Source organism: Drosophila takahashii, chromosome 3R, assembly GCF_030179915.1.
Source record: "Drosophila takahashii strain IR98-3 E-12201 chromosome 3R, DtakHiC1v2, whole genome shotgun sequence".
NCBI classification, from domain to species: domain Eukaryota; kingdom Metazoa; phylum Arthropoda; class Insecta; order Diptera; family Drosophilidae; genus Drosophila; species Drosophila takahashii.
The window spans coordinates 11,375,006-11,391,838 of record NC_091681.1 but is presented as its reverse complement, the minus strand read 5'-3'; the positions used below and the strand labels follow the sequence as shown (position 1 = coordinate 11,391,838).

Below are 16,833 nucleotides of genomic sequence, written 5' to 3'. Positions count from 1 at the left end.
TTATTTTTATAGGACAAGTGATTTTGAATATTTATATATCTCTAATATCTCAGCTGCTTACCATAAATATTTTCAAAGTACTTTATTCTGTATTCTTTTTGTTCTATACAGAAATAGGGATTACTGATAGCTTTACTTAATACCGTCCAATCGAACAAAACGCACTTAACAAAATCACATCGTACATTCGCTTTGATCACCCAATTACCCCCTAGATAAGTAGATATTTGTAGTTTCCCATTTGTCAGACATTCCTTGCTCCATTTTAAGTCTAAATTCAATAAAGGATATTTCAGACTCCCAGACGTTTTGGTTATTCTCCGGAATCTGAGCAATTCCCTTTGAATTTGCTTTCTAGCAGCAGCCTTCCTAACATTGGCCAAAATATAACGCTCAATTCAATTTAAATAATTCTATCGTTTATTTGACGACTTGGTTGTTGTTTGCTTGGATGTTTTCTTCATGTATGCGAAATTCTTTCCGCAAAGGGGACAAGGACAACCCTTTTATACGACCATTAACCCACAGCTATTGTTTGTTAGAAAGAGAGGGGGAAATCGCGAAGGGGTAGGAGTGAGCATACACACATTCAAACGCAGACACGCTAATATAATATTTATAGTTGGTGTTTTACTTCCGGCTGTCTCGGCTTGGCTCCTTTTATTGAATTGAATTTGTCGCACAATGGAAATAAAATTGAAATGTGTCCAGGAAGCCATTCCCGAATGCAAAGCACGCTCAAGTTGTCGAAAAAAAAATATTTGTGATAGCAAGCATAGGGGTTGATTTGCTATCCTGATTCCGCTCCTGCTTCAGGCCATTAGCTGCAGCAACAGGATAATCACAATTGCGGCAGCTGGCTTGCAGGCGGACCACAAAAAAGGGGGTTAAAAAACAAAGCGGGAAGCTTTCATAAGCATACAGAACTTGACCATGAAAAAGGATTAACTTATTTTTCAATTACAAAACATATCAAAAAGAAAAAAAAAAAGTAATTTGGTTTACAGTAGAACTCCAATAACTTTTTTGTTACATATACATTTGCACGTTAATCTTTTAATATTTGAAAACTGGATTTTGGATCCAACGAACTATTAAAAACTTGATCATAAGATAGTTAATTCTAACACTTGAGAATCACACAAACACTAAATCTTACAGTGTTCCAAATCTTACAGTTTAAGAAATGAACTCACGAGATTATTATTATTTGATTATTGGTACATTTTTAGCTATCTGAAAATTTTTGCGGAATTGGTATTATTTTATTTCTTTACCTTGGAAAACACTATTGTAACTCGATGTTTTTATGTGGCAGATGGTGGGTTGAGTTGTTCCTGGTAATGCCGGTCCTTCTCTTCTCGACCTGAATCTAATGAGCCATGAAGGTGTTTTTGTCGGTTTTGGAAATTCGACACCACAGTTTTCGGAGCAACAGGCTCGCGCTGCCACATTGTTGTTGAGAAATCCCAATCGAATTGGATTTCCTATTGGGAAAACCATCCATCAGGTGGCAACGCCGTTCGTAGGCTTTTCTTTTTTGTCTGTTTTTGGTCTACGTGACCAAACTACATTGTATGGGTGTGTGTTATGTTGCACCCCCAACCCCGATATTAAACAACAACAATAAGAGCGAGGAAGTCTGATGGGAATAAAGTGAGAGCGAGGAGAGGCAGCTAGAAAGAGAGAGCGGGTGGTGAATTGAGCGAAGTTGGAGTAGCTCTCGCAATTGGTAGGCCTTGCTCTTTATTGTTTTTTGTGCATTCGCTGCATGTAACATTTGTTGCCCCACACAAACCTATATATAAATATATATATAATTGAGCTGCATATGGCAGCATATGTCGAGTCAAAACCACAAAAATACAACAGTAACAACAGGAACAACAACATCGAGAAAAACTCGCCCAGCATTGCAGCAACATTTGTTGCAGCTGCAGTCTGGGTGTCTTGCATTCTTTTAAAACTCTGACTCACTTACTTGTTTCGTTCGGGATTTTTTGTTTTTGTGCGCAGCAACATCAGCGATAAGAGCTTTTGAGTTGCATTAATGTGGCAGCCTTTTTTTATCTATATGGAACACATACGTTGCGGATTTATCCATCTCTTTCTTTCATCCACCCGCTGCATTTGCAGCAACAACAACAATGGGTTGCTGTGATTGCTGGCTCAGTTTAACAGCATAACAGCCTGTTATTGGCCTGTTAATCGAGCTGCGCTCTCTGCTGTTTTTCTGAGTTTTGTGTGTTTGTTGTTCTTCTGCCTTGATGGTGATGGTGTTGTAAACATGTGTTTACATGGCTCACCACCAACCGGATGTTGCTAATGACCGCAAAGCTAAAAAGCAAATCAGACGAGGAACAAACACCATTATTCACACCGATATGGATAACACTCTTGAGAAAGTTTTGAGAAAAGATTTACTGAAAGCTGTTAAAAACTTTTACATATGTGGGTGTCTACCGAAAAACAAATTTCTCAAGAGTGTTATCCATATAAAATTAAACTACTTAAAAAAGAATTAATTAACTCGATAAAAAAAAGGTTTTCAAGACAAAATAAAGTTAAATGAAAAAAAAATGTAGTTCGTTAATGCAATTAATTTTTCTTTTGGAAAATAAAGATTAAAAAAAATTAGTTTTTTCTAACTATGTAAGCTGATATTTTTCAAATTTACCAACAAGCAAAATATACGAGTACAATAAAAAAAAAACAAATCTGTTTGATACATTTCGCATCATGCTTGAATGTGATATTGAAATAATTAAGAAATGGTTTCATTACCCAATGGAGTTGAGTAATAATATTTTAGCTTTCCCATTAACATGTTTGTCAAAAAATTACTGTAGGAAATCCCAACTTTGACGTCAATACTTGAGTATTCCTACGGCTTTCAAGAATAGTTATTCGATTATAATCAATACTCACTTCAATTTAAAACGTTGTAATTTTTCAGTGTAGAACCTAAAAAGCGTTGTCACTAAACTTTAACAAAGGCGTTCAACTGTTTGATAAAGTCATCCCCTCTGATTGTGTAATACGAAATATAAACTTGAGTTCACTACCTGATAGTTGTTGGCTCGCTGAGCTTATCATATATTTAGGTTTTTATCAACTAGTTTTATTTACTTGTGAATCACAAACCAAACATTCACATACTAATTTACCACTTCCTGCGTTCTTGTCGCTTGCAGCAACGTACCGAACTCAGCCCACCGACCCACCAAACATCCGCGACCGCCGAAGTAAATGCACCGCTGGCCAGCTCGACTAGTGCATCCATTGCGGCAACGGCAAGTGCGACAGCGGCTTCAGTGCCTCCGGCAACGGGCAGCACTACCTCAGGCTCAACCCCCAGTGGCAATGCAGGCTCAACATCCAGCGGTAACAGTACAGGAGTTCCGGCGACCGGAGGAGCACCATCCGTCGCGGGATCTGGTGGCTATCCAAAGACAGAATCGGGCAAGTCAAGTGGCACAGGAAGTACAGGCAGCAGCAGCAATACCATCAGCAGCAAGCACGGGAGCAACATCAAGGACATTGGCAGCAGCAGCAGCAATCAGCAGCCGACGAGTGGGAGCAGCAGCAATGCACCCAGCCTGTATGTCTCTGTGCCGCTGTCTACGGCCAACGTACCTGGAATCAATCTGCCCGCCAATAGCAGTAGCAGTAATACCACCAGCGGTGAGTTTCTAGGTTGTACAAATTTGATATTAATTTTGATTTGATAAACGGGTATACCACAATATAAAGATAAATAGTATTTCTGTATTTGCTTATTCTCAAAACTTAATTTATATATTATTTATATTTAAAATGTGTTATCATATCTAAATTTTGAAGGAAACCTATAACAAAGAAAATGTTATGCCAATAAGACAATTACCAGACAATCTACGGTCAAGAAAATAATGTGAAAAAATTTAGCTTTTTGATCCAAATGCAGATTTCTTATAATATATTATCATGATCAGTTTACGGATATAAATGTGTTTAAAAATCTATAGTACGAATAAAAGAAAATACATGAACAAGATAGTCCATGTCAGGAGAGAAAATTAAAATATTACAAATATGACAATTTAAATATGGCTATTATTGAACAAAAAAGTGTTTGTAAAAAAACAACAAACAAGCAAAATCAATAAAAAAGTATTAAAGCTAGTTAATTCAAATTAATTTTTTCATAATTATTTATCAATAAATTTGTCCTTGCAGAATCCCATTCAGCATCAGCGCGCGGAAGTGGTACTCAATCGCAGCAGCAGAGCAACCTGCCGCCAATGGGTGGATCAACTGGGGCGTTTCATGGTAGCACGAGCAGCGGTGGGACCGGCGGTGGCTCCTCGTCGGTCATACAGCATCAGAGCGGCAAGTCATCGCCGGCCTTGGGAACCCTGATCAGCGGCAACAGCGGTGGCAGTATAATCTCCGCTAGTGGCGGCCCACTAGCCAGCGGCAACCTCACAGCCACGACAACGGAGAGCGGCAACTTGAAGATCAGCTATGAGAAGCAGACCACAAGGGTGCAGCAATTGCAGGAACAGGAGGCGCCACCGGCACGACGAAGCAGGTATGCCGCCATCTGACTTATGTTATCCTTTTATATTTGTTGCCTGTGCTTGCTCGTGCTTTTAGTTTATATTTTATCGTAGCTATATATTTTCACAGCCCTTTCTAATGTGTTTTTGTTGTTATGTTGCTCTGCGTGTGTAGATTGTGAAGTGTCCTTAGTTCACCATTTGACAGGATTTGGTTCTGTACTTAAAGATATACGGAATTGTCGTTTTTATTTACTTTTAACCTCACAGCTAAGGCTGAAATTCCATTTTAATAAAATGATTTTATACATTTTATTTCATTATTTAAATCACTGTTTCTCGGAACCTGCTAAGTTCAAGAACTTATTGTCAAAAATGCGCGATCTATAAAAAACACTCTTTTTCTCTTTGTCTCTCTCTCTCTCGTTTGCTTAATGTCTTCCCACACTTTACACGATATGATCACCCAACCACCCATCACACGTAGATCGCGCTCCGGTGAGAGTGGCAGTAGTCACCACCATGCCCACCACCACCACCATCACCCCACCCACCACAATAGCCATCACCAACAAAATCCACAGCAGCAGCAACAATTACACCAACAACAGCAGCAGCAGAACGCGTCATCGCAGCAGCCACACGCGCTGCATTCCTCCACCAACTCGTCCTCATCCTCCTCCACATCTACCTCCTCGTCCTCCCTGACTGGTGGCACTGCCTCAGCCACATCCTCCTCCAATTCCAAGGGCCCCTCGAGATCGGGCAAAAAACGTGGGGCTGCGCAGAGTAAGAATGAGGCAGTATCGGTGGCAACAACGGCAACACCAGCAGCAGCAGTTGCCGCCACTCCAGCCGAGAAGCAGAGTCGCCACAGTTCGCCCCACTACAGTGCCACGCCCACCCCGCCTCCGTCGTCTGGGCCACCACCTATGGTGTCCTCGCCGGTGGTGATGTTGCAATCCCTGTCCTCGTCCTCGGTCGATTCCCCGCCAGTAGCAGTGGCTGCAGCAACTGCAACTAGTCGCAACACGCGCAACAACAACGGCAGCAGCAGCAACAACACCAATCACAATGGCGAGCCGACATCCTCGTCCTGCTCGTCCACTTCGTCCTCCTCCTCGAGTGGCGGTTCCAGTGGTGTGGCCAATGTGGTTAATCTGCTAGACTCTCCGGTTAATATGTCGGCTTCCGGAAACTATCGCGGCAGCAGCGGTTCCACCAGCAATGTGTTGCCTGCAGGCAGCAACAGCAGCAGCCAAGCCAAGCCCCTGAACAAGAAAATGTTGCGTGCGCAGCAAACGCAGCTGTATCAGCAGCAGCAACAACAGCAACAACAGCAACAACAACAACAGCAGCAGCAATATGCACCCCCCGCTAGATCCAACTCCCCCACAAATCTTAGCTCAGCCTCAGCTTCCAACTCCGCTAGCTTTACGCACTTGCAACCACAACAGCAACAACCACAGCAGCAACATGAAGATCTAGAGATTTTGCAATTCACTAATACTAATACCACTCCCTCTTCCAATGCGCCCACGTCGAAATCGAACAACAGAACGCCCGATCTCAGCACGGCCAGCAATTCATCGTCATCAGCATCCGCAGTTCCCGCGACAACAGCTCCTTTGGTCATGCTGATCAACCAGTTGCCAACCAATTCCACAGCCGGTGGTGGCTCTTCCGGCGGTCTCAAGTTCACCTATGAGAGTCAGACGCAGCTAGACGTGCCCATGATGCCAGTGAGCGCCATAAAAGATTCGCCACCCAGTTCGCCCGGCTCAGAGATTGGATCGGCCATGCACTCGGCAACGGCAGCTTCCGGATCCCTGACTGCCGCAGCTCCAACATCGGCGGCGGCTCAGCCTGGAAATGCCCGGAAGCGTGGGCGCAAGGCAAAGGACTCGACGATAGCAGCAGCAGCGGCGGCAGCTGCGGCGGCAGCAGCTGCTTTTACCAATGCTCAACCAGATCTCAAAGATGTGCGCATACTGCAGAATGGGACGGCCAGTGGCTCAAGCAATCCAGCCAGCAGCACACCCACGCCTCCTGCCACGCCCGCGGCATCGACGACTGCCAGTTCAGCCAGTTCGATCATTACACACACGGCCGCCCATATGCTTGGCAACCAGATCAATCCAAACAGCAGCGTGGCCCAAAAGCTGTCCGAGCAGCTGCACATGGAGGTGCAGGATCACTCGATATACACGTCCGACTCCTTGAACTCGCAGTACACCGGAGTCCCGTTCCCCGGCAAGCAGGTAAGAAGCTTTACACATTTTATACGATTAGAATTAAAATCAAGTTCCCAAACTGATTTTTATTAAAGTAAACCAGGGACCGTAATCATTATAAGTGAAAAAAAATCTCCATTTAATGATTATTTTGTAAGCGAAAAAAATATCGCTCAGAAATAATGATTATTATGTGAGCGATATTATTTCGCTTAAAAAGATCACTCAAAGTGCGATTGCAGCCGTTCTGTACGGAATTTTACAAAGTTTTAAATTTGTAGATTTTTATTTTTTACTCAAAAAAGGAACCATTATTTTTGGTCCCTGAAATAAACAAATAAATATTTTAAAATAATGATTACAAAAAGAATCACTCGTACTTTAATGTCTTTATAAAACACTTTAGATACATGGTTTTCCCAGTAAAAGCTTAATGCATAAATATTTTTCTTCTTTACAGCGCAATTCGAGTGCCGCCCCCAGCAGTGCAACAATAGCTCCGAATCCGCTGCAGTCGATGTTCAGCGGTGGTATGAACGGCAACATGCCCATTCCTCAGAGTCTGGAGCAGCTTCTCGAACGCCAGTGGGAACAGGGCTCGCAGTTTCTCATGGAGCAGGCGCAGCACTTTGACAGTGAGTATGAGTCGCATATCGGGAGCTTTCCAGGAGACCTTGGAAACTAACACTGAATATTTTTGTTGCAGTTGCCTCGCTGCTTAATTGCCTGCACCAGCTGCAGAGCGAAAATCTCCGGCTGGAGGAGCATGTGACCAGCCTGATAGCGCGACGCGATCACCTGCTGGCGGTCAATGCGCGCCTGCAGATCCCGCTGAACACCATCGCAAGCAATGCCAAGGCCGAGGCGCACGGTAAGTAGAGAAGGCGCCCACTCTCTCTTGTACTTGGTGTCGGCTCGACTTGCTCGCTCCCACCACGTGGCACTGGAGGAGCCCCACATCCACCCACTTACACAGCCACTGCTCACAGACCAAATTTTGCGTTTAATTTTTTGTACTTACTATTTTTTTTGTTTGGTATTCGTTGTACATACAAATGGAATTTGCGTCTAGTTCGTGTCGTAGTCTTAAGTAACTTATGTTAAGTTAACAACTAAACTGGTTACAAATGGTCATCTTTATAAGCAAAATATGTACATAATATACACACCCGCATTCTGTCAATGAAATTACTGTCTAACAAACAGAAGCAGTGATGGTAAAAATTAATTATTGCACTTAACGACCACATCGACAGCTCGTCACTTTATTTTATACGGAATGCTTCTCTATCTTTATCATTAGTCCATCCCCCGACTAGATTAATTTTCCTTAATTTTAACTTTTAAGTTAGTTATGTGTATTTACGGCAAAATACAAAATCTAATTTTACATACTCTTATATCGAGAAATGATTTCCTTGGCCAAGTTATTAGTTAAGCTCTTTAAACAACTGGAAGCTAATATTTTTCGATTTTATTTATTTTAAAAATGAATAAAATGTTTGATATATTGAACACAAAAACGAACACCAATTCTAAATTTATTTCTTTAAGTATTTATTATTTGCACCAAATGGCTGCTAAAACAACAATGGGTTATGGGTTAATTCCGGGTTAAGAGCTGTACTTTTAGTTACACCTAAGTTTGTTGTGTTGCTGTCTGTTGCATGCAGTGAAGAAAACCCACACACCCGCACATATTTTGAACTCAAACCACCACACACACTCAAAAATTACAAACTAATACCGCACAAACACACACAATTTCGTGGAGATGGAACAGCAACAACGGGTACTCACAATCTAACAAAAATGCTTACAGCCGCCATATCAACAACGGCAGCAGCAACAACCACAACAACAACCTCAACAACAACAGCAACATCAACTTGTACAACTTCTGTCATTTCCACACTAGCTTCCAGCAGCAATAGCGGCGGCAGCAGCAACATCGGACTCGGGAGCAACATGAGTGCTCTCAATGCGGCCACAACAATCGCAGCAGCAGTTTCGCTGGCCACTACGGCCATCAATACCACCATCCCGACAATGGCCAATAGTCGACCCACAGTGGCAGCAGCAAGTTCCAGCGGAGTAGTGCTGGACTATCGCGGACCGGGGGCCACAAGCAACTCGAGTAGCAGCAATAGCACCAGTGGCAACAATACAACCAGCGGTAGCGTCAACAGCAGCAATAGTAATCCAGCAACCTCTTCGAATGCAGGCGGATCTGCTGCACCATCGATGTCGATCTCTGGGATGAATATGACCAATGCAGCCAATTTGGGAATGAGGTGAGTCTTGTTTCTTGAAAGAGAAAAGCCATTTTGTGAACTTTTAAACTATATTTACTTTGATCTTATTAAAATGATTACCCCGCTACAATATATTTACAGACACCTTCCTGCCGCGCATTCGTACAACAATGCTGGAAACACCAACAGCAGCGTCGGAAGCTTGAGTGCCAATAGCGCCGTCAATAGCAACAGCCTGCATCACCAGCATCCATCGCAACTGCAGCAGCAGCAGACGCAACACCAGCCGCAACACCAGCCGCATCCTTCGCAGCAACAGCACGCGCAACAAGTGCAGCAGCATCTGCACCAGTCGCACCACACCAGCGCTGCTGTGGCAGCCGCCCACATGCTGGGCGTGGGAATGGGCCTGGGCGCTGGAGGTGGGGCTGCTGCTGGCATTGGACGAGGTGGGTCAGCGACAGCCATGGCTGCAACAGCAGCAACAACCACAACTACTTTTACGACCACAGCGGGCACGGGCATGGGTCAGCAGCACCAGCAGCACCACCACCCACACCCACACCAACATCCTAGCATTCAGATTCAAGTGGGTGGCGGCAGCGTTGGCGTTGACGGTTTAAGTAGCACCTCCTCCTCCTATGCGGTGCACCACGCGGCTCTCTACAGCACGCATCACCAGGTAGTAGAGTGCGTGCGAACGAGTTCCTGTGTGTGTGTCAGTGTGTGTTGATTGTGGGTGCATGTCCTTGCCACATGAGAATCCATAATCCATATGCCAGTGCCTATTATTCGTGCATTCTCACCTTTTCATTTTGCGTCAGCTCCTTGTCTCATCTACGCACCACTCACCCACCATTCATTCGATCAGCCAGTCAATCGGAAAAGCCAAAGAAATTATCAAACACACACATGCCACAATTTCAAGTTCATCTGCTTTTGCGCCCATCTAGTTCATTGTTAATATCCCATTGCTGTTGGCAACTAATCCCGAAATTGTTTGTTGTCTTTGTGTGCCAGGCTGAAAGAGAAGATCAAGATATGTTTTCTTATAACCCAAACTATTCCCAAAACCTATTGTAAAATGTTGTATACCAAAGTTATTCATGAATTTCTTCTTGCAGTCCCAACTAAGGCGCGACGATAACCTCGCCAAAACTAGCTGAAAGTCGTACCGTGAGAAAGTCCTTCAGATGCCGCAGCTGCAGCTGAAGAAAAAGCAAGACCTAAACAAAAGAGGAGGACGTCATAGCAGCAACAGCAGCAGCAGCAATCACGGCAGCAACAACTTGACGCAGCCAAGCAAACACAGCAAGCTGAAGTCGACAGAGCTCGGCTTTCAGCAGCTGATCGACAAAAATGACGATGATGTACGTTTTCAAAAATCTTCTCTCGTCCAAATAATTGAGTCAAACTTGTCATTACAGCTCAGCAGCAATAGCAGCTCTTCAACCTTTTCGTCCTCCTCTCAGCAGCAATCTTCGGTGGACTACGAGGCGGAGGACGAGAACGAGGACAAACAGCGCCGGCCAATGCACAAGGACGAGAACGACAGTTTGCTGCATGTACAGAACTTTCTTAAGTGCTTCGGACCCAATGCTTATGCATCGGCAAAAGCACCCCCTCCAGCGACAGCTACAAAGTCGTTGGCCATCTTAAAGTCGCCAGGTGGAGGAGGAGAGCTGCGTGCCTGGCGCCAAAATTATGGCTCCCAAATCAATACAGTTCAAGTAGCAACCACTACAGAAACATCACAAGCCCAATCGACAACCTTAGCGGAGAACACAGCCACAAATACACCAATGTTTCAAGCCCAGTCAAGTGCAAACCACAAACCAACCAAGTTTCAAATAAACACAAAGTTTTTGCGCAAACCACGCAACAAACTACTGAAAATGCTGCCCACAGCAACGGCAGCATCAGCGGCAACAGTTTCCAAGCCACAGGAGCAACTGCAGCAGCCGCAGCTGTTCAACGATGATTCCAACGCCAAATTCAAAGACTTTTCAATCGACTCGTTATTGAATAAGTAAACATAAAACATAAACGGATTAACAGTTACACTTTAGCCTTATTATTTGTAGCATAATTAAACAAATACAAGCAGAGCCCAAGCCGCGTTCCTAGTTTCCCCCCAACAAAACCTCCACAAATTCTGTTTAGCCAATCGAGTACCCATAACATGAACATAGCAACAACGTATTCTAAATATAATTAGGTTGTTTATTTATTACATGCATATTGTATAACTAATGGCGCAATTCATAACTAGCATAAGTTTGTAAATATCTACTTAAATACGAGATAATAAACCACAAACCCATGTGCTAGAATTTAAAATGTGCAGGCAGTGTGACTATCGTAGATGCTCAGGTGGATTTGGGATTCTGGTTGGGCAGTCAGTTTTCCTCCGAAGGCAAAGAGGATTCCAAAGCAGCGCGCACGCGCACAAGCATCTCTTTTCGAATTACGTCGGGAACCAGAGCGCGAGCCTATTTACATAAAATGTGGGTTAAGGATGTTCTGAAAGAAGCTGATACTATCTTACATGAGGGACTATCTCGGCAGCCAATTCTTCGTGGGTCAAATTGGACACACTGCGCTCCTCGATGGCGTGTCGAATCATTTCCTCGATGTCCTTGCGCCAACCGCACTCCGATAGTCGTTTCTGGAGCAGATCCTTCAATCTGTTGGTAATATCCAGTAATACTTTTGGTTTATTGCAATCAAACTCCAGATAAAGTACTTACGCGACGCTATCGCGGCTGTTTAATTTGATATCATCCATTCGATCGGCATCCGTTCCTGTTTCCTGACTATTTGGCATGGTTGGAGTTTATATTTTTGAACAGTTCAAAGTTTCCTTTATTTTTTACAAAATTTTAAGCGCGAGACTTCAGATTTTGTTTGGAAACCCAACGCAGTGTTTTGACGATGAACTAAGTCAACGGAACTTGATTAAATTGGAACTAGTTTCGAAATGGACGTGCGAACGTGATTATTGCTCTCGATTTGTACTCTCACGACTTCAAAAATAAACAAGAGAGAACGCTATAGTCGGGTTGTTGTCCCGACTATCTAATACCCGTCACTCAGCTAAAGGGAGTGCGAACGCTGTGTCGGGTTGGTGTCCCGACTAATAATCGTAACTCAGCTAAAGGGAGTGCGAGGGAGATAGATATATAATTTTTGATTGCGTATAACTTTTTAATGAATGGTCCGATTTGAAAAATGTCTTCTACATTTCGATAGGTATAAATATACACAACAAAATTGCATTTATACTTTTCGGAAATCTTTAAAGATGTGGGCGCAGGACCCATTTTAAAATCGTTAGTGGGCGATTGTGGGCGTTAGAGGGGGCGTGGCGCTCGGCTAAAATAAACTTGCGCTGCGTAGGAAACCAAAGAATATGTGGGGGAAATCTCAACCTTCTAGCTTTTGTAGTTTCTGAGATCTCAGCGTTCATACAGACAGACAGACGGACAGACAGACGGACAGACGGACAGACGGACAGACGGACAGACGGACAGACGGACAGACGGACATGGCTAGATCGACTCGGCTAGTGACCCTGATCAAGAATATATATACTTTATGGGGTCGGAAACGCTTCCTTCTAGCTGTTACATACTTTTGCACGAATCTAGTATACCCTTTTACTCTACGAGTAACGGGTATAATCATTGTCATAGAATCAAAGATATACTTTTTACTTTTTGCGGGTAGATGTTCTATTTATTATATAGAACATTAAATTAAATAATAAATATGAATAAGAAGAAGTTAATGCTTCAATAATAAAAGGATAAAAATACAAGTATATTTTGGTAACTCTTTAAATATATTTTTATCTACATATATTAAATCGAGTATATTAAAAAGCCTTCATAACCATATCTAAAGTTAAAGGGCATTTCATTATTTTCCTAGTAAACCCAGTGACATTTTGATCCCGTGACAGATATTCAAAATATGTAATTCGTGATTCCCGTGACTGCAACGGGGAACTACTCGTGCTGCCTGAATCGAAAACACATCTCTAAATATCAATGGTTTTTGTTTTGACTTGAAAATATTTCAGCAATGGATTTGCGGCGAGAATTCGACATAAAGCGTGAACCTAACTTTAAAAGCTTTGTACAGGAGCAGGTAGGGGACATCTGGAACTAAATACTTCTTCGTGAGAAGAAGTTCCAACTCCACTTGTTTGCTTATTGATGTTCATGACATACCCTTGCAGTACACACCGATTTCCCGTTCGCAATGCACTACTCCGGACTCACAGACCACCTATTTCGACAACGTCGAGCATAAACGAAAGCGTTCAAGCGAGGGGATGAAGGCTAAGGCGCAGTACAAGGCGGCCCTCAAGATCAAAAGCCGGCTCCAGGACAGAGCGGGCCTCTCCCAGGAGGAGAAGGAAAGGCTAGCCTGGGCAGAGCAAAAGATCGAGGACGGAAGGCTGCACTTCGCAAACAAACCCTCGATGGCGTCAACGGGCGGATTTGCGAACAAGGTGGAGGAGATGCTTGCCAACAAAAGGCAACGCTCTCATGAAAATGATCGAGTCAGCAAGCGGAAAGGCGGGCCCATAGAGGCAGGCCCACTCCCCACTAAAGTAGCAAAGAAGCCCAAAAGAAAGGTCAGTGATGGGGTCAACCGACACCTGATCGTGGCACTCATCGACAGAAGCGACGAAAATGGAAAGATGTCAGAGGCGCGCTGGAAGATCGTCCACACCCGACTCGTGGAGTGTCTCTTTGCACGGATGGAGAAGGCACCCGCAGCCCCTATGCCCACATTCGATGGTGCAGGGTGGTTGAACGGAGTCAAAATCCTAAAGTGCAACGACGACCTGACCAGGAAGTGGCTGACGCAAACGGTCTGCCAACTGGAGGAGATGTGGGAGGGGGCCCATCTGGAGGTGGTGGACAGGGAATTAATCCCTTCCATACCGAAGGCAAAGGTACTCTTTCCCATCGCAATCCAAGGGGATCGGGCGCTGAAGCTGCTTCAAGGGCAGAATCCAGACGTTCCTACGGCGAATTGGAAGATTCTGCACATGGCCAGCCCACTACCCAATCAGGGGGGTCAAAGTGTCATCCTCCAAATCAACAAGGAGGCGGAGGATCTGCTCTACCCTCGATTCGGGAAGATGGCTTGGGGCATGGGTAGTGTCTACCTGCGACTCAAAAAGCGCCACCCCGACGACACAGGCGAACACATCCTGCAGGCAGGCGAGGTGGAGAAGGACCTCGGTCTAGAAAGCATCATGGAAGCCGCCCAGGACCCTGAGCTCGACAACTCGGAGGACGAAGAGAAAGGTGACCAGACGTTTAAAGTCAAGACGGAGCCAGCCACCTATAACACTGAGGAGGCTGCAGCTCAATCTCCCTAAAACACAACTCGCGTCGGCGGAGCTCCTAATTGCCCTGGAGCAAGGGCCCGTCGTTATAGCCTTGGTTCAAGGGCCATGGATTGCCTCGGGCAATGTCGTGGCCGGACTAAGGTCCTCAAACTACAAAAAATGCAATCTCTAAACAAAAGAGAAGAACGTTAAGCAGCTACAGTAGCAGCACTAAAAGCGGAAATCGACAGAGCTCGGCTTTCAGCAGCTGATCGATGTAGGTTTTTAAAAGTGTTCTCTCATCCAAATAATTGATTAATACAATTACAGCTCAGCAGCAATATCAGCTCTTTTTTTCGTCCTCCTCTCAGTAGCAATCTTCGATGGACTACGAGGCGGAGGCGAAAACAAATACATACATTAATCTTTCTAGCCCAACGAATTTTCAAGTAAACACACAGATTTTGGGCAAACTACGCAACAAACTACTGAAAATTCTGCCAAATTCATAGAATTATCAATCGACTCAATTTTGAATAGGTAAACGGATTAACATTTACACTTTAGCCTTAATATTGTAGCTTAATTAACTAGCATAAGTATGTAAATATCTACTTAAATATGAGATAATAAACCACAAACCCATGTGCTAGAATTTAAAATGTGCAGGCAATGTGACTATCGTAAAAGCTCAGGGCGATTTGGGATTCTGGATGGGCAGTCAGTTATCCTCCGAAGGCAAAGAGGACTCCAAAGCAGCGCGCACGCGCACAAGCATCTCTTTTCGAATTACGTCGGGAACCAGAGCGCGAGCCTATTAACATATAATTTGGGTTATGGATGTCCTGAAAGAAGCTGACACTATCTTACATGAGGGACTATCTCGGCAGCCAATTGGTCGTGGGTCAAATTGGACACACCGCGCTCATCGATGGCGTGTCGAATCATTTCCTCGATGTCCTTGCGCCAACCGCACTCCGAGAGTCGTTTCTGCAGCAGATCCTTCAATCTGTTGGTAATATGCAGTAATATTTTTGGCTTATTCCAGTCAAACCCCAGATAAAAATCTTACGCGACGCTATCGCGGCTGTTTAATTTGATATCATCTATTAGATCGGCATCCGTTCCTGTTTCCTGGCTATTTGGCATGGTTGGAGTTTATATTTTTGAACAGTTCAAAGTTTCCTTTATTTTTTACAAAATTTTAAGCGCGAGACTTCAGATTTTGTTTGGAAACCCAACGGAGTGTTTTGATGATAAACTAAGTCAACGGATCTTGATTAAATTGGAACTAGTTTCAAATTGAACTAGTTTTGAATTTGTTAACTCTGTAAATATTTGTTACCGGTAATTAATGAGAAGCTTGCATTAAACAAATCGGGTTTACCGAAATAAGGAAATCGAGAATATTATATATATATGAACCCAGTGACCTTTGATCCCGTGACAGATATTTAAAATGTGTAATTTGTGATGCCTGTGACAGCAACGGGGAACTACTCGTGCAGGCTGAATCGAAAACACATCTCTAGATATTTATGTTTTTTGTTTTGATTTGGAAATCTTTCAGTAATGGATTTACTGCGAGAATTCGACATAAAGCATGAGCTTAGCTTTGATGGCCTTGAACAGGAGCAGGTAGGTTACATATGGACATTCTGCCACGGGCTACGGACCCACTAAATACTTCTTCATAAGAAGAAGTTCCAACTCCACCTGTCTGCCTATTGATTTTTATGACTTACCCTTGCAGTTCACACCGATTTCCCGTTCGCGATGCGCCACTCCGGATTTAACGACTCCGGCCACCTATGCCCACATCGCCGATCTCAAACGGAGGCTGTCTAGTGGGCAATACACATTGCGCGACAAGCGCGGACGGAGCAAGGTGTGGCAGCTGTTCGCCGTGATTGTGGACGAGAAGGGGGACGACATCGAGAACTTTGTGGCATGTCGCAACTGCTACAATGTCCACAAGTTTCAGATGAGCACTTCCAACCTGATGAAGCACAAATGCGCCCTGAAGCTGGAGTCCCTGACCCGCAATTCGGAGGTGAAGGCAGTCCCAGATGTGGCACTGGACGAGGAAACCAAGAAGAAGGTCCTGGGCGCTGTGACCGCGTGGTCCGTTTACAACTGTCGAATACCTGGTATAGTTGAGGACTCCGAGTTCGTGAATCTGGTTGGCATCCTTCTGAAGATTGGTGCTACCTACGGCGAAAATGTCAAAATCAGGGAACTCCTACCTCAGCCAGCAGCAGTTACCCGTAATATATCTGACATTTACGAGAGACATCAAAGGAGCCTTTGCGAGGAGCTAACGACCATGCGTGACACCGGTTACAGCTTGGCCATGTTCTTGTATACCGATAAATTCCAGGAACTCCGAGCCGTGCTCACCATGCATTACATTCAAGAATCCGCTGTGATCAACCGCTTGCTGAGCGTATCCA

At 44.2% G+C, this 16,833-nt stretch overlaps 4 protein-coding genes across 19 annotated transcripts in view; 2 read left to right on the top strand and 2 right to left on the bottom strand.

Annotated features, from left to right (window-relative positions):
• The window catches only part of Alh (coiled coil domain containing protein Alhambra), a 32,493-nt gene extending 22,161 nt beyond the window's left edge, over nt 1–10,332 (top strand). For 4 of the 16 annotated variants that reach the window (XM_017150315.3, XM_017150314.3, XM_017150316.3 and 1 more), the window contains 8 exons: nt 3,195–3,684; nt 4,219–4,573; nt 5,029–6,802; nt 7,236–7,410; nt 7,482–7,646; nt 8,598–9,069; nt 9,172–9,712; nt 10,155–10,332. In XM_017150315.3, the coding sequence (XP_017005804.3) occupies nt 3,195–3,684; nt 4,219–4,573; nt 5,029–6,802; nt 7,236–7,410; nt 7,482–7,646; nt 8,598–9,069; nt 9,172–9,712; nt 10,155–10,196 (4,014 nt within the window). In that variant the 3' untranslated portion in view covers nt 10,197–10,332. Of the gene's footprint in view, nt 1–3,194; nt 3,685–4,218; nt 4,574–5,028; nt 6,803–7,235; nt 7,411–7,481; nt 8,170–8,597; nt 9,070–9,171; nt 9,713–10,154 lie in introns of those variants that run through there. The other 12 variants (XM_017150319.3, XM_017150325.3, XM_017150323.3 and 9 more) reach the window with 9 other exon arrangements.
• Nucleotides 10,333–11,232: 900 nt separating this feature from the next.
• LOC108063276 (enhancer of yellow 2b transcription factor-like) lies at nt 11,233–11,967 on the bottom strand. The gene is made up of 3 exons (XM_017150336.3): nt 11,781–11,967; nt 11,579–11,717; nt 11,233–11,522 (listed from the first exon to the last, which is right to left on the bottom strand). The coding sequence occupies exons 1-3, from the start codon at nt 11,855–11,857 to the stop codon at nt 11,430–11,432; spliced, it is 309 nt and encodes a 102-aa protein (XP_017005825.2). The 5' UTR covers nt 11,858–11,967; the 3' UTR covers nt 11,233–11,429.
• Nucleotides 11,968–13,036: 1,069 nt separating this feature from the next.
• LOC108063274 (uncharacterized) lies at nt 13,037–14,855 on the top strand. Its single transcript, XM_070216622.1, has 2 exons — nt 13,037–13,182; nt 13,274–14,855. The coding sequence occupies exons 1-2, from the start codon at nt 13,117–13,119 to the stop codon at nt 14,429–14,431; spliced, it is 1,224 nt and encodes a 407-aa protein (XP_070072723.1). The 5' UTR covers nt 13,037–13,116; the 3' UTR covers nt 14,432–14,855.
• Nucleotides 14,856–14,906: 51 nt separating this feature from the next.
• Nucleotides 14,907–15,651, bottom strand: LOC108063277 (enhancer of yellow 2b transcription factor-like). The gene is made up of 3 exons (XM_017150337.3): nt 15,453–15,651; nt 15,251–15,389; nt 14,907–15,194 (listed from the first exon to the last, which is right to left on the bottom strand). Exons 1-3 carry the CDS (start codon nt 15,527–15,529, stop codon nt 15,102–15,104), a joined length of 309 nt encoding a protein of 102 aa, XP_017005826.2. The 5' UTR covers nt 15,530–15,651; the 3' UTR covers nt 14,907–15,101.
• Nucleotides 15,652–16,833: the final 1,182 nt, after the last annotated feature.

Bases quoted from the DNA above. Each gene is read 5' to 3' on its own strand.
- LOC108063274 (XM_070216622.1), top strand. From the start codon at position 13,117: ATGGATTTGCGGCGAGAATTCGACATAAAGCGTGAACCTAACTTTAAA. The intron at 13,183-13,273 runs GTAGGGGACATC...ATACCCTTGCAG, and splicing joins AAAGCTTTGTACAGGAGCAG to TACACACCGATTTCCCGTTC.
- LOC108063277 (XM_017150337.3), bottom strand. From the start codon at position 15,529: ATGCCAAATAGCCAGGAAACAGGAACGGATGCCGATCTAATAGATGAT. The intron at 15,390-15,452 runs GTAAGATTTTTA...TATTACCAACAG, and splicing joins AACAGCCGCGATAGCGTCGC to ATTGAAGGATCTGCTGCAGA. The intron at 15,195-15,250 runs GTAAGATAGTGT...ATATGTTAATAG, and splicing joins CTGCCGAGATAGTCCCTCAT to GCTCGCGCTCTGGTTCCCGA.
- LOC108063276 (XM_017150336.3), bottom strand. From the start codon at position 11,857: ATGCCAAATAGTCAGGAAACAGGAACGGATGCCGATCGAATGGATGAT. The intron at 11,718-11,780 runs GTAAGTACTTTA...TATTACCAACAG, and splicing joins AACAGCCGCGATAGCGTCGC to ATTGAAGGATCTGCTCCAGA. The intron at 11,523-11,578 runs GTAAGATAGTAT...TTATGTAAATAG, and splicing joins CTGCCGAGATAGTCCCTCAT to GCTCGCGCTCTGGTTCCCGA.